Below are 15,325 nucleotides of genomic sequence, written 5' to 3'. Positions count from 1 at the left end.
TTTCTCTCTCTTTATTATATTTTATTCCATTTAGCCAAAACATTTAGGCTAATGACTTAAGTTGGATTTGTTGGTGTCTGGCTTGACACTGTGTGTGCTACGAAAGGTTCTCTGTTGTGCTGTGTGGATGAGATGAAGACCAAGGACTCTGTTACCAGCTGGAGCAGGTTTATTTTCACACCTGTGTAAAATAAAATACATTCAGTACACACCTCTCCTCAGCGGGGTCTCGGGCCGTCTGACACAATGCATGGGTGTGCTGTGGCATCCATTTTTAAATAAGAACAAAAACAAAATAAAAAGCGTCTGACGACTACTGCTTTGCCTATTTTCTCTGGTCATCTGCTAAACGCAACATGTGCTACAAAGAAATCTCTGTCATTCATGGGAACAGGAAAAGACACATCTGTCATAGACAACAAAATCTTAAGAACTTGTCTCTGCTTAAGAAAGCCTCTTCTACCCACCCTTCGTTTACTTTTGGCCTCTGGAACTGTCAATCTGCTGTGAATAAAACTGAATTCATCCAAGCACTTGCAAAAATGTCAGACATTCAGGCACTTGCCCTTACTGAAACCTGGATCCGCCCAGAAAATACAGTCACACCAGCTGCTCTTTCTGTTGACACAGTGTTCTCACACACACCCCGCCCTGTTGGACGTGGAGGTGGTACAGGTATCCTCATTTCTAATACCTGGAAATTCAATAAACTCTTCCCACTGAGCAACAACTCCTCATTTGAATATCACACAATCATGGTTACTGCTCCTATTAAAATGTACATTGCTATCATTTACCGCTCACCAGGGTGTAATCTGAATGATTTTGTTGTGGAACTGGACATGCTACTCTCAGAAATCCCTGATGATGGAACACCACTGATTGAAATGGGAGACATGAATATACACACTGATAAAGCCCAGGCAACAGACTTCTTTGCTCTCCTATCCTCATTTGACCTCACGCAGGTCCCAACTCCTCCTACCCACAAAGCTGGCAACACTCTTGATTTAATTCTGACTCGGAACTGCTCAACAGCAAACCTGACTGTCACCCCTCTGCATCTATCAGACCACTTCTTTATTCAATTCACAATCTCCTTGCCGGAACTCCCTCAGGCACACCCACAAATGGTGTCATACCACCAAAACATGCGATCGCATCAAGCCAGCTCAGCTGTCTAACGAGGTAATGGCTGCCATGCCTGCCCAAATGGTCTTTACCGCACTCTCTACAGACGAGGCTACAGACACACTCTGCTCCACACTAGCCTCATCTCTGAACAAGCTCTGCCCTCTGGTGTCGCTCGCAAAACCCACCCTAGTCCATGGCTCATGGAAGTCATAAGAGAGCAAAGAGCAGGGCTGAGGTCAGCAGAGAGAAAATGGCAAAAATCCAAACAGTCCGCTGACCTCAATGACTATAAGCAAAGACTTCATTCTCCTCCAGCCTGAAAACGGCCAAGACAACATATTATCAGATCAAGATATGTAATGCCACAGATACAAGAAAAACATTTTCTGCTTTTAACTCACTGCTTCAACCACCTCCTCCTCCACCCTCCGATCTGTTCACACCAGACATGTTTGCCTCGTATTTTACTGAAAAGGTTGCAACCATCAGTAACCAGTTTTCTGAGCCTGACCAACTCAGCCCAAAGGCACCAACCAAAAGTGCCTCACTCGACTCATTCTCCTCTCTGACTGAGGATGAAGTCTCTAAGCTTGCGCTAGGCTCTCGGCCCACCACCTGTCCTCTAGACCCAATACCATCAAGCCTCCTGCAGACCATTTCCTCTCAGCTTAATGCTGCACTTAAGCATATCATCAACTCCTCTCTGTCAACGGGTGTGTTCCCCACCGCATTCAAGCAAGCTCGGGTCACCCCTCTGCTCAAAAAACCCACACTAAACCCAGCCCAGGTTGAAAACTACAGACCGGTTTCTCTTCTGCCCTTTCTGTCAAAAATACTTGAGGGCACAGTCTTTAAGCAAGTCTCTGAGTTCCTGTCAGTCAGGCTTCAAGCGGGGCCACTCTACTGAAACTGCACTACTGTCAGTAACAGAATCATTACGAGCTGCCAGAGCTGCGGGTCAGTCCTCAGTTCTATTACTGCTAGACCTGTCTGCTGCCTTTGACACAGTCAACCATCAAATCCTCCTATCCACGCTCTCTGAACTTGGCATCTCAGGATCTGCCCTCTGCTGGTTCGTGTCCTACCTCTCTGGGCGATCCTTTAGAGTGTCGTGGAAGGGAGAAGTGTCCAAAGCGCACAGCTTATCCACAGGGGTACCTCAAGGGTCAGTGCTTGGTCCCCTTCTCTTCTCCATATACACAAGCTCACTTGGTTCAATAATCCGCTCTCATGGCTTCTCATACCACTGCTATGCTGACGATACCCAGCTCTTCCTGTCATTCCCGCTAGACGATGTTACAGTCTCTGCAAGAATCTCATCATGCCTTGCTGATATCTCTAAATGGATGAATGAACGGCACCTTCAACTCAATCTTTCAAAGACTGAGCTCCTTGTCATCCCAGCCAGTCCCTCTATGCAACCACAGATCAATATCCAGCTTGGAACAACCAAACTCATGCCCACAAAGTCTGCCCAGAACCTGGGTGTCATGATTGATGACCAGCTAACTTTTAAGGTTCAAGTAGCTTTGATTGCCCGGTCATGTTGATTTGCCCTGTACAACATCAGGAAGATCAGACCTTACCTGTCAGAACATGCTACACAGCTCCTGGTACAGGCTCTTGTGATATCACGCATCGACTATTGCAACTCTCTACTGGCAGGTCTTCCTACATGCACTATCAAACCTCTGCAAATGATACAAAATGCAGCAGCACAACTGGTCTTGAACCTTCCTAAAAGAGCACATGTCACTCCGCTGTTCATCTCCTTACACTGGCTCCCAGTTACTGCTTGCATCAAATTTAAAACTCTGCTGCTCGCTTACAACACAGCGACAAAAACGGCTCTTCCTTACTTTGACTCTCTCATCCAGGTCTACACTCCCTCCCGCCCACTACGCTTTGCCAACGTCTGATCCAACCTTCACAACAGGGTCCTAAGTCTCTGACTAGACTCTTCTCCTTTGTCGCCCCCCGGTGGTGGAATGAACTTCCAAACTCCATTGGATCTGCAGAGTCCCTCTGCACATTCATCCAATACAACAAAGCTCTGATCTTGGCTGACCAGTAATAGTGGATGAAATTAGGAAGTGTCATTCCACCCTGAGTGTGAGGCCTCTGCAATATGTTATTATTTATCCAAGGCTGTTTTTTGCATTTCTGAAGTCTAATGTCTGACCTGGCTTCACTTGAAAAGTGTCTTTTTTAACACTAAACTTTAGAACTAGTGTTTTAATTAAACCTCTGATTGAGCTTCAACTTTGTGAGTGCATTAAAAAAAGACTTTAGGTTCAGTCAACATGGACATAAGCAACCTTCAACAGTGCAGCTGTTGCAGCCAGAGCGTGCTCCCTGATGACGTCATGTTAGTAGTAAAACCTCAAAGTCTTTATGAATGAAGACACCTCTCGCCGGGTGCGGTGGCGCGCGCCTGTAATCCAAGTTACCGGGAGGCTGAGGCTGGAGGATCGTTTGAGCCCAGGAGCTCTGAGCTGCAGCGGACTATGTCGATCGGGTGTCCATACTAAGCTCGGTATCGATATGGTGCTCCTGGGGGAGCCCGGGACCACCAGGTCGCCCAAAGAGGGGTGCACCGGCCCAGGTCGGAAACGGAGCAGGTCAAATCCCCCGTGCCGCTCAGTAGTGGGATCGCGCCTGTGAATAGACGTTGGAGTGCAGCCTGAGTAATACAGCGAGACCCAGTCTTTTGACACTCTGCATACTGACAAACAAACACACGATCAACAACAACAGTGTCTACATGTTACAACAGCGTCAGCAGCACTGCTTCTGCTGCTTCTTGTTTCCATCTAAACCTGCACAAAGCTGCTGTGTTTGTTTGTCCTACAGCGCCTCCACCTGGTGGAGAGGAGCAATGACCATCAGTCAACCACACAGAACACATCCTCTAAAATAACAGAGTTTTTCATTTAATGAAGGAAGTTTATGGAGAGGTTAAAATCCACCATGAATGACCATCACACACAAGAACTGTATACTTCTAAAGAAAGAAACTCTTGCCCTTCAGCCACTCCACAAATGGAGGTCGATGCTCTGAGAATGACTTGAGAAATACAAAAAATAATTCAGTGGATACCTTCTTCAAGACAGGAAACAAGTTGTCTACTTCTGTTTTTTTTCTCTGGAGGTCTGAACAAAAATAAGACCTTGTGAGTAAATAAACAAACTGAGAATTATTCTTGACTTGTCAAGAAAAAAGTTGTGGACAATCCAAAGCAAATGATAACTATATCACATTCACATCCAAAAACCTTTGGTTTGGTGAACTGGTGGTCTGACTCTTAGAACTAGAGGCAGCTCTGTCACATTTTGCCAAAGTTAATGTCCACAAAACATAACTGAGTCCTCTCCCACCCTGAAACATTGTTCATGAGGCTGACAGCAGAGGGGAAGAAACTGTTCTTGTGGTGTGAGGTTTTGGTCTTGATGACTGCAGCCTCTGCAGCAGTGGCGGTTCTAGACCACTTTTACTGAGGGGGCTAAACTGGGGCCAGTTGTTTTGGCAGAGGGGAACATTAAACCCAGGTCAAAAATAGACAAGATGATCGCTTTAAAAAATATATATATAATATGCCAAATAATAGCGCACATCATTAAATACCATGATTTATATTTGTTTCAGTAACAGAATTGAATACTAGATTGTGAGTCCAGTTGTTGAGTCAAATACTGTGTATGTGTTTTGAGAGGGGCTCTTCCTTTTGGAGGGGGGGCCACAGGGGGGGCCAAGCTCAGTGTTACAGGAGCACTGGCCCCTGTTGGCTCCTGCCTAGAACTGCCCATGCTCTGCAGGGGAAAATGCAAGCGATGTGATGTAGTTCACTTTCATGTGTTGAGAGTAGCTCTCAGATGAAGAAAGGTTGGTATAACATCAGAGTCAGATCGTTGCGGTTTCAAAGTGACTTTCTTTGTGACTTTATATGTGCGGGTAGGCTCTGTGAAGATAAACCGAGGTAACCAGTTGTTTTAACAGCAGCCAAACCAAAATGTGACCAGGATGCTGACATCACGTAGACATACGTAATGGATTTGATAAACATACACTGTTCAGGTGGCGTGTGCTGTAAAGCAGGACACATGTGACTGTTTGTTAACTTTCTTTTAGTGAGATCGAATCCAGCTCGGCGCGATCATGCATACATTTTATTTTATTTTCTCGCAAGTGGTGTGTATAGTGCCCACGTATACAATCATAAGTGGCCGTGGACATTTACATTTGAAAAGCAAGGCAATAGAAATGTTCAGGTAGCTTTTCTAAGATCAACCCAGCAGTCTCCTGTCATGTGAATCAACCAGTGGCTCAGTGTTTGCAGTTATTTTGAAATAGATCGATCAAAGTATTTACTTGTCAAAATGGGTAGTGGTGTAGAGGTCTGTTATGTTGTGGTCCGTAAGTCCGTAGCCTCAAGAAAAAACCTTTATAGGCCTATGTATGTATGTGTATGTATTTGAAGATTAACCGAGGTAACCAGTTGTTGTAGAAGCAGCCAAACTAAAATGTGACCAGGAGGCTGACATCATAAATGAATACGTAATGGCATTCAGAGGGTCTAACCTGGATATGAGGAAGGACTTCAGGTCCCACCAGGGCCACACAGGACGACATGTGAGCCCACATGGAGTCCTGGGTGGTGTGGGTTCACTCCGAGCGCTTCAGTTCAGAAGAAATCATTTGAAAAATAATCACAATAAAAAATGACAATACATTTGAAAAAAGAATCATCTCTGTTTTAATACATTTCTTCAGATTATTTCTGATATGTATTTGTGTCTCACATTTCATTTCTGTTCGGACTCTGTCCATGGTTCTGATGTCTGCTCTCTATCACTTGCATTGTTTCTGTTTTTTATCATCACTTTATGAAGTAAACGCTGGGAAATGTCATGATATTTTATGGTCCAAAATACAAATGAATTAAAGATAATAATAAAACAGGAAGGTTCATAAATATCATTGAAGGGGACAAACAAACATGAAGACAACACCTCACACTTTGTCCATCATGACTTGTTGCTCAGTGTACATAAAAACAAAGAATTCAGGTGGAAGCCTTTTAAAAAAGTAAGCATTGCACTATGGTAATAAGTAGATGGAGATTTGGTATTTAATCTGAACTGAACTGTATTTTAGTCCTTTGGTGGACTTTTCTAGTCCCAGTAACCCTTTAACCTTAATCACATGCTTTTCATGAACTTTTAAATCCAAGTGTCAGACTCTTAAATGTTAGTTTTATGGCTGTGTACTGCTGCTGACCTCTAGTGGTCAAAGACAGAACTGTCTGAGAGTCTCAATTTGTGTCTTCTTGTTTCTCCGGGGTCTTCCTCAGGTGTGGGAGGATTTCGGGGAGGCTACAGAGAAGGACTTTCGGATCACATCAAGGAAGTTCTGGCAAACCGTTCTCCGGCTCAGGAAGGGAAAGCAGGGCTTGCCCCGGGCTGTTATCAGCAGGGATGGAGAACTGCTGACCCGGACTTGGGACATCGTGGGGTGGTGGAAAGAATACTTTGAGGAACTCCTGAACCCAACCAACACATGCTCTGAAGGGGAGGCAGAGTCTGAAGATCTGGGTGAACCTTACCACTAACCTTAGCAGAGGTCACTGAGAAAGCTCCTCAGTGGCACCAGGTGTGGATGAGAGTCGCCCTGAGATGCTAAAGGTTCTGGACATTGTTGGGCTGTCTTGGCTGATACGTCTCTTCAATGTCACGTTGAGGTCTGGGACAATGCCTGTGGGGTGGCAGATCCCAATTATAGAAAGGAGGACCGAGGTTGTGCTCTATTTATCGGGGAATCGCACTTCTCAGCCTCCTGGGGAAAGTCTACTCGAACCGTGGATATAGGAAGCCTTGAAGAAGACTTATGACCGTGTCCCTCGGGGGGTCGTGTGGAGACACTGCATGAATATGAGGTCCCGGTTTGGTATTTTTCAAACTCTGGTATGACCAAAGTGGGAGCTGTGTCTGCATCCTGGACACAAAGTCAGACATGTTGCCTGTGTGTGTTGACCTTTACCAGGGTCTCCCCTTGTCACCAATTATTTCTTTGATTCTCATGGACTGGATCACAAGGTGTAGCCGGGGGGAGGACGGTTCTCAACATATCCTCTCTTCTTTTTGCAGAAGACGTGGTTGTGTTTGCTTTTTCATGCTGGGACCTCCAGAAGGCATTGGGGCAGTTTGAAGCGGCTGGGATGAGGTTCAGCACCTCAGGGTCTAAGGATGTGGTTCTCTGTTGGAAAAAGTGGATCGCTTCCTCCAGGTGGGGAGTGATTATTTGCCCCCAAGTGAAGGAGTTTAAGTGTGTCAGTGTTGTTCAAGAGTGAGGGTAAGATGGACCGTGAGATTGACAGACGGATTGACTCAGCGTATATGGGGGCGTTGTACCGAACTGTTGTAGTGAAGAGGGAACTGAGACTCAAGGGAGAGCTCTCGATTTACCGATCTTCATTCCAACCCTCTGTGGTCACGCCATAGACTGTAAAAAGATGCATTATGGGTAGTCACTGAAAAAGTGGCTGCTACTCCTTCACATCTAAAGGACACAGTTGAGGTGTTTCGGGCGTCTGATTGGGTCTCCTGAACGGCTCCCCGTAGAGGTTTTTCGGGCATGCCCGACCGGGAGAACCCCCTGGGGTAGACCCAGAGTTCACTGGAGGGATATCCTTTCAGTCCTGGGAACGCCTCAGAATCCTCCAGGAGGAGCTGGAAAATGTTGAAGGGGAGAAGGAAGTCTGGGTTTTGTTTTTTATTGTTACTGTATGCTTTTCTGCATCTTGACTATGTTTTGTTTAGTTTTTTTAATTTGGTAATATTTTAGCATTATTTAGGTGGAGGCTTCAAATAAGCTCATTGAGTTTTCTGCCTCTTCCTGCACTGAATGTTGTCTATCTTGTTATTTGTTTTTTTCCATTACTGTGCAAATAAATAAATAAATAAAATAATAATAAATAATAAAAATGTACTTCGCCTATTGCCACAGCGACCCGACCTCGATAAGGAAGAAAATGTAGATAGATGGATGGATGGGTGATTTTTTTATATATGCGCTGATATAAAAACCAAACATTTTACCAAATATTTAATGGAGAAACCACCATTAGGATCATTTAGATATCAAATCAAATCAACTTTATTTATATAGCACTTTAAACACAACATTGATTGATCCAAAGTGCTGAACATTGCAGAAACAAAGCATTAAAAAGTAACAGACAAGAATAACAACAATTAAAAAACAAAAACAAATAAAAAACAGGTTACTGAACACTAAAAGCAATTGAGTAAAAATATGTTTTAAGGCGAGTTTTAAAAACACCAATAGTGGGAGAGAGACGGATGTCTGGGGGAAAGAGTTCCATAGTTTTGGTCCTGCAATAGAAAAAGCTCGATCCCCATTGCACCTTGTCCTCGATTTAGGCAGTGACAGAAAGTTTTGTGCAGATGACCTAAGATCTCTCACCGGTTTATATGGGGATAGGAGTTCTGAGAGGTAGGCGGGGGCAAGTCCATTTAATGCCTTAAACACAGTCAAAAGTATTTTAAAATCAATCCTGAGCTTGACTGGCAGCCAGTGTAAGGAGGCAAGAACTGGAGTGATATGATGTCTCCTGTTTGACCGTGTTAGGACTCTGGCTGCTGAATTTTGAATGAGTTGAAGGCGGGATAGAGATGACTGAGGGATACCAAAATAAAGTGAATTGATATGGTGTCATCGTGAAGGTTGTCCAGTAGAGGGCGCTCCTGATCCACAGTGAACAATACTCTCTACTTTTTTATTTTCTCCCTCTATAACCCTTATTAATCTGTGTTGCTCAATTGAATTTATATTTATATATATTTTATATATTTAATCTCTAAAGTGTTTTATGTTTTTATGTAGGACACAAAGGAGAGAAAGGTTTGAAGAAAAGATGAAAGATGAGATTGATGATGAGACAGAGTTCAGTATTCAGAGTTCTTCCTCCAGGTGATATATTCAGTATGAAACACAGAGCTTTACTTCAGAAACAGAACTGAGCCTTTGACCTTTGACCTCAGAGTTCTTACTGTCCTTTAACTTACAAATATTTGAACTCTTAGCTCAGTGTTGAAGTTAAAATAAGAGTCAAACAGTTCTGTTTTTGACCACCAGAGGTCAGCAGAGCACAGATATTCAATAGTTTGATGTTATTGTTCAAGAATCAGACACTTTGATTTAGTCAAATCTTTTTATTCATTCCTTTTGACAATAGTAACAAGAAATGCAAGAGAAACTTGATGGTGAGAGAGCCGATGGAACGCTGATGAAAGTGTTTGTGTCTAATCATCGTCTCAGAAAAACAAAACTGGACCAGATATAAAAACAGATATACATATAAACACATATATACATATAAACAGATATCAACAAAGTGTGTCAGGATCCAGCAGCTGGACCAGAACAGGATCCTAGAGATGATTTACTCTGCAGGAGTTAAATCTGAACCGTGTCACCCTGAGGAGAAAAGAGATTTAGTTTAAATCAAACATTTAGTAAATCTGTAAAAACAGGACAGAGTTGATCTCAGTCAGTCAGAGAACATTTGATCAAAGCTCTGCTGGCTCACCTTCGACTCTTTGGAGTCATCTGACATCAGACTCTCCAGGGGTTGTTCTCTAAACTTCTCACCTTTCTGTACAGGAAACATTAATAAGAGAGACTTTATTAAACCATTGAACATAAAACAGATTGAGAGTAAAGAGAGTTTAAAACATACCTGGTAGGAGAGTCCTGCTTGTCTTCTGTTTACTGGAATAAAACATTAGAAATAAAAATCAAATAAATGATGAGACAGACCATAATATCTATAAAATAAACATGATCATATTTCATTGTCACAGTGGAAACCTTACCTGAGATTAGAAGTCTTATTATCCACCGTCCGAGATTACAAACTAAAAGTATAGAGAATAAAGACATCACAACAATAAGAAAGTAAATCAACTTGTGTAACAGTAGTCCTCCACACTGAGCGTCCTCTGTCTTAGTTCCTGCTCTCAGCAGCTCTCGACCCTCTGATTCACATCTGTAATGATAGAGGGACAGTTATTACAGGAACATCTGGAGAGTCCATGTGTGATGTGAAGCTTCACTCACTGTGTGTGATTCTGACAAGATGGAAACATCCCGTTTGAAAATGTTCCATCAGAGCAGGTCGAGCACACGGTGTCTGTGGAGGAAGTTCCTGCAGGAAACACAGAACACATGAGACTATTTCACAGAGGTTGTTTTAGACATGAACACAGTCCCTCTATCACCGTCCACCATACGTGTTAATGAAGAGTTCTTCAGATGTCAGCTAACAGGAGGAGTTAACAAACTGGTGGAGGTTGTGTTTTCATCACGTCTTTGTACGTTCTTATTGATTCCATGACGGGGTAAGAATGGCGTCCCAGTCTGTGAGTTCACATTGAACTCAAACTGTCTGTGTGTGATGAAGTGAAATGTGTTTAACTAACCGTGTTCTGTGATGTATTCTCCTGGTTTACAGCGTCTGTGTTTCCTTGCTTCCACACAGTCGTCCTTTCTAGAGTCTGAGCAGTAAAATCCTTCCAGAGGTTCACAAACTGTGTCTGATACTATCGTACACGACGTCTTCATCTTCAGACCAGAACCTGTCGACACAAACACAGAGGTTATTTATGAACTACTGTACTTCTGCTCTACTAAAGAACAGTTTGGTGTAAGGAAATAACAAGTACTCAGATGATCATCTCTGTGTCTGAGGATCAAACTCAAACTAACTGAAGGTTAGAAAGCTGGTTTTAGAGTGATGACTGTTTAGTAACATGTTCTGATCTTTATTTAGTTTGATAATAATGTCAGAGATCTACCTTCATCACAGTTTTTACAGTTGTAGCAGACTGGACGGGAAGTCGGATGGTCCATAAAGGTTCCATCAGGGCAGGGCTTACAGAGAGTACTTCTGGACTCTGTGCAGTCTGCATAAACTCGACCTCCTGTTTGAAACAACAACAAGACATGGAGTTGTCTCTTATTCTGCAAGGACATAAACGTTAAAACAACATGAAACTTTGAGAGAGAGTGAGAGAGAGAGAGAGAGAAAGAGAGAGAGAGAGAGAGAGAGAGAGAGAGAGAGAGAGAAAGAGAGAGAGAGAGTGAGAGAGAGAGTGTGAGAGAGAAAGAGAGAGAGAGAGAGAGAGAGAAAGAGAGAGAGAGAGACAGAGAGAGAAAGAGAGAGAGAGAGAGAGAGAGAAAGAGAGAGAGAGAGAGAGAGAAAGAGAGAGAGAGAGACAGAGAGAGAGAGAGAGAGAGAGAGAGAGAGAAAGAGAGAGAGAGAGACAGAGAGAGAGAGAGAGAGAGAGAGAGAGAGAGAGAGAGAGGGGGGCTGTTTGTCAACTGGCAAGGCAGTACTCTGCTTGTTGCCCCAAACGACCAGCAGGGGGCACAAAACACAGCTGAGGTTCAAAATGTGCAAATTTTGCAACGACAGTAGTAAACCTCCCTAAGGGGGCCCCACCCAACAGAACTCAATCTTGTTGCACTTTCAAGTGTAAATGCATTGATCCTGTGAAATCTTAAACTTGCCAATAAAGTCACCAATAGAAAAAGAAGAAGAATAATCTGTCTGGGCGAGAAAAGGAGGAACAAGAAGACGGTAAGTGGAACAGAGGACGATAATATATAATGAATATGTTTAAAGGTAACTGTAAAGGTAAATGTTCTTTAAATGTATATGTTGAAAATAATACAAATATTAAACGGCTTTTGCATGTTTTTAGTTAGTGTCAGTTTATTTATTTAAAATAGGGACATTGAAACTAACCTGATAAACTTTAATTAAAGATTCTTTAACATTCATGAGGATCTTACCAGCTGGACACATAGGACAGCATCTATCATTTATCTGATACTGTTTTTGAGGACATGTCAGAGTTTGACCTGTGGAGACGTTCATCAGGAGAATCTGTGAAGAGAAAGAGAAATGTTCTCACTGAAGACAAAGTGTACATGAATACAGAGAGAAATCTAAAATCATCATCCAGTCCACGAAGAGAGAAGAGGGAAAGAGTTCAAATCTTCACATCTGAAGTTTGTCTGTTTGTGTGAAGAAGAATCATCCAGAACAAATATTTACACAGATAGAAATGTTGAAGAGGAGAAATATAAAACCTGAATCAGTGCTCAGATAATTCAATAAGATCATTTACCAGAAACACTGCAGCTGATCCAAGTCTCATTCTCTCTGTAACAGAAGACCAGCACAGATTCCTCGTCTGTTTGAACCAACGCAGATTTAAGACCAAGAGAAATGTAACTCCAAACCAGGACAGGTAACACACTCCCAGAGAAAAGTGTTTTCAGCTTCCTGCAGTCAGAGAGAGATCACCATCATCATCATCATCTGCATCTTCTTCATCATCTTCATGACAGGTGCAGATTGTTCACCAGGTGTAAAAGGTCTCAGACATGAACAGGTGAGGGAATGAAGACTGAATGTTGAACTGTTGGTGTTTGAGAGAGAGAACACCTCTAAACTCAGTAACTAGTAAAGATGTGTTGGCTGCAATGAAAGATGAATTAAAGTTAATTATTAACAGGATCTTACCAGGACAACTCATACTGATATCACCACATGTCAGAGTTTGACCTGTGGAGACGTTCATCAGGAGAATCTGTGAAGAGAAAGAGAAATGTTCTCACTGAAGACAAAGTGTACATGAATACTACCTGATGATAAATCTGTTTAATATTTCACAGAGTAAAAACAGTGTGAAGTTCAAACCATGAATACGATATTATCAGGATACTGGAGTCAAGTGTAACAATAGTGTATTAAAAAGCAACTGATTTTGCAAAAGGACCCTCTCCTTAATCAAAAAGGTTGAACTACAAAGTTATTTATCCCCATTGAATAAATGGGAATGGTTTAAATATGATGTTAGAAAAATTGGCATTCACTGAATACAGAGGGATACCTATTTACCTTTGAAGAATTTACAACAAATGATCTAAAGTAACATGTCGTATTCTCTGTGTGTACCTTTCTTGCCTTGTTTAAAAGTTGGTGAAGTTGATCTGTTTGATAGATGGTGAAACAGTCTTTAAACAGAAAAACAAGAGACTTCAATACTAGCTCTGGTAACTTCGACGACACCTTGAGAAAATTGTGTTTTTCTTTTTAATCTGTCATGTCCAGTTACTCCTACGCTCAAAGAAACACATTTTAAAGTTGCATGTGCAATCGACCCAGTTTGTGATTTTTTACACAAAAGGCTCCATTTTGAAGTAGATCCCTGTGCTTTTTGCTCCTCAGAGGTAGGAACCTTGGAACATTTATTTGTTGACTGCTCATACAGTAAAACATTTTGGGCTGATATCCACAGCTGGTTGTCTTTAAAGATTGATAACATTCCTACATTTTCTGATAAAGATATCCTCTATTATATTCAAACATTGTTAACCTTGTTATAATTTTGGGTAAATTTATACTTGTAAATGAAAAAACATCAACCCCTCTTTTTATGTCTTTGTGTCATTTAGTCAATTCCTTTAAATCATTAAAATATATGGAAAATAGAATAGAAAGGCCAAAAAACTTGATTTGGATATATCTAAAGTCTTGCTCTTTTAATGTCTCTTGCCTTGCCTGAGCTATTTCTATGTTCACCTGATTTGTTTTCTTTATTTGATGTATGGAATTTATTTTCCGTTAATTAGTTAATGTAGATTTGGTAGTGAAATTTGAAAGTTGGAGTGGTGAAACAATTCTTTGTTATATTTTCTGAAATAAATACACAAACTTTATTCAAATGAAAAATGGGTTCCTGGAAGACTGTTGGAGCTACAAAGCTACCAGAGAGTGTTCCACTGTTGCGGGCCCTCCACCACAACTTCTCGCATAGCATTTTATCTTCCAACAGTTTTACAGGGACCAACTTCCCTCTGAGGACAGTTTTGTATGTATAGAGTTATGAACATATACCACTGAATGTGTACATTTCTCCAACTTTCACATTTCTCTATCAAAAATCCACAGTGCATTTTTAAACATTCCAGCACTGAAAGTTTCAATCAACATTGTCCAAACTTTATATTTCAATGTGTAATTTACCAATCTATCATCAAACTAGAATGAAGTGCACAGAGACCAGCAAAATGTTTGTTGAGGAGCCATTTCCTGGAAGATTACAAGACTCGTCAACAACAGTCAGGAAGTCACGAAGACTTCATGTTTAGAAATAACTTCAACATTTTCTCCCTATGAGTCTCCTTGTTGTAGTCCTTATATCTGCCCTGAACTTTGAGGTTATGTATTTCCATAAAGTCTAAACTGTCAGACAGCCTGAGTGTCTCAGGATCCTCTGTGTTCATTTAGTGATCATTAGAGGATTAATAACATTTCACACCAGAAGAGTTTTAACTTTCAAACAACAAAGATTCACTTTTACACTGTTCTCTAATGTTGTTTAGTCTTTAATTTAATAAAATATGGTAAGAAAAACACGGGCACACATACCTTAATGCAAAATGAAAATGAAATGAAAATTTAACTTTCGTTTTTCAGCCCTTCAAAATAAAAGCATTAAAAGTAGAACCATCCAATAGTATCTGTCTGCAGTCTGAGAAATCATGGAGAAAACATGCTCAACTCCTTTTCAACTCCTTGTCAAACTACATATTTATTTTAATTGCCACGAGGACGTTTCGAGCACATGCTCTTCTTCAGCGTGTAACAGGCAATGTTCTCAAATATACACAGGTGGGACTAATTTATACTTGTCTACATTAGAACATGTTTATTTATGAAACACATGACTCAGAAAGTTCCTCCAGCCACATCAAAGCTGTCGTATCCTCCAAAGCGTAAAGAAAGAGTCCTGCAGCCAGTCTCTGCAGACGGTTGGATGGAGCTGAGAGTAAATTTAAAAAATAAATATTTATTTTGATACACAAAATTTCATCAAAAATCCAAAAATTACTAAATCTTAGAGTGTAATAAACCCAAATAACTTCAGTAAGATGACATAATTCTCTATAAAGCGTCTGCTAAGTGAATTGTAGTTAGTGGTGGTAGTAACCAATAATGTAAATTAAGAACTAACAACACCTGGGGGCAGTGTTGCCAGATCTCGCAAGAGAAACAAGCAACCAGCTCTATGGAAACAAGTCCAAAACAAGTGACCT

At 41.5% G+C, this 15,325-nt stretch overlaps 1 protein-coding gene across 2 annotated transcripts; it reads right to left on the bottom strand.

Annotated features, from left to right (window-relative positions):
• Window positions 1-9,346: 9,346 nt before the first annotated feature.
• LOC132955037 (tumor necrosis factor receptor superfamily member 5-like) lies at window positions 9,347-12,678 on the bottom strand. 2 transcript variants are annotated; one of them, XM_061027656.1, is made up of 8 exons: window positions 12,349-12,678; window positions 12,011-12,104; window positions 11,011-11,136; window positions 10,636-10,791; window positions 10,274-10,361; window positions 10,030-10,202; window positions 9,744-9,925; window positions 9,347-9,631 (listed from the first exon to the last, which is right to left on the bottom strand). In XM_061027656.1, exons 1-8 carry the CDS (start codon window positions 12,376-12,378, stop codon window positions 9,611-9,613), a joined length of 870 nt encoding a protein of 289 aa, XP_060883639.1. In that variant the 5' UTR covers window positions 12,379-12,678; the 3' UTR covers window positions 9,347-9,610. The 2 variants fall into 2 exon arrangements, with proteins under 2 accessions (XP_060883639.1, XP_060883638.1); XM_061027655.1 differs by lacking the exon at window positions 9,347-9,631 and having other exon boundaries at window positions 9,638-9,925.
• Between the last annotated feature and the right edge of the window lie 2,647 nt (window positions 12,679-15,325).

Source organism: Labrus mixtus, chromosome 21, assembly GCF_963584025.1.
Source record: "Labrus mixtus chromosome 21, fLabMix1.1, whole genome shotgun sequence".
In the NCBI taxonomy this organism is placed as follows: Eukaryota; Metazoa; Chordata; class Actinopteri; order Labriformes; family Labridae; genus Labrus; species Labrus mixtus.
Note: the sequence above shows the minus strand (reverse complement) of the source record. Positions and strands in the feature narration are given on the sequence as shown.

What these genes read in the sequence shown, in the direction of transcription:
- LOC132955037 (XM_061027655.1), bottom strand. Translation starts at nt 12,378, where the DNA reads ATGAGACTTGGATCAGCTGCAGTGTTTCTG. An exon ending in CTGTCCTATGTGTCCAGCTG is followed by an intron (nt 11,137 to 12,010) that starts GTAAGATCCTCA and finishes TGTTTCAAACAG; the next exon opens with GAGGTCGAGTTTATGCAGAC. An exon ending in AATAAGACTTCTAATCTCAG is followed by an intron (nt 9,926 to 10,029) that starts GTAAGGTTTCCA and finishes GTTTTATTCCAG; the next exon opens with TAAACAGAAGACAAGCAGGA.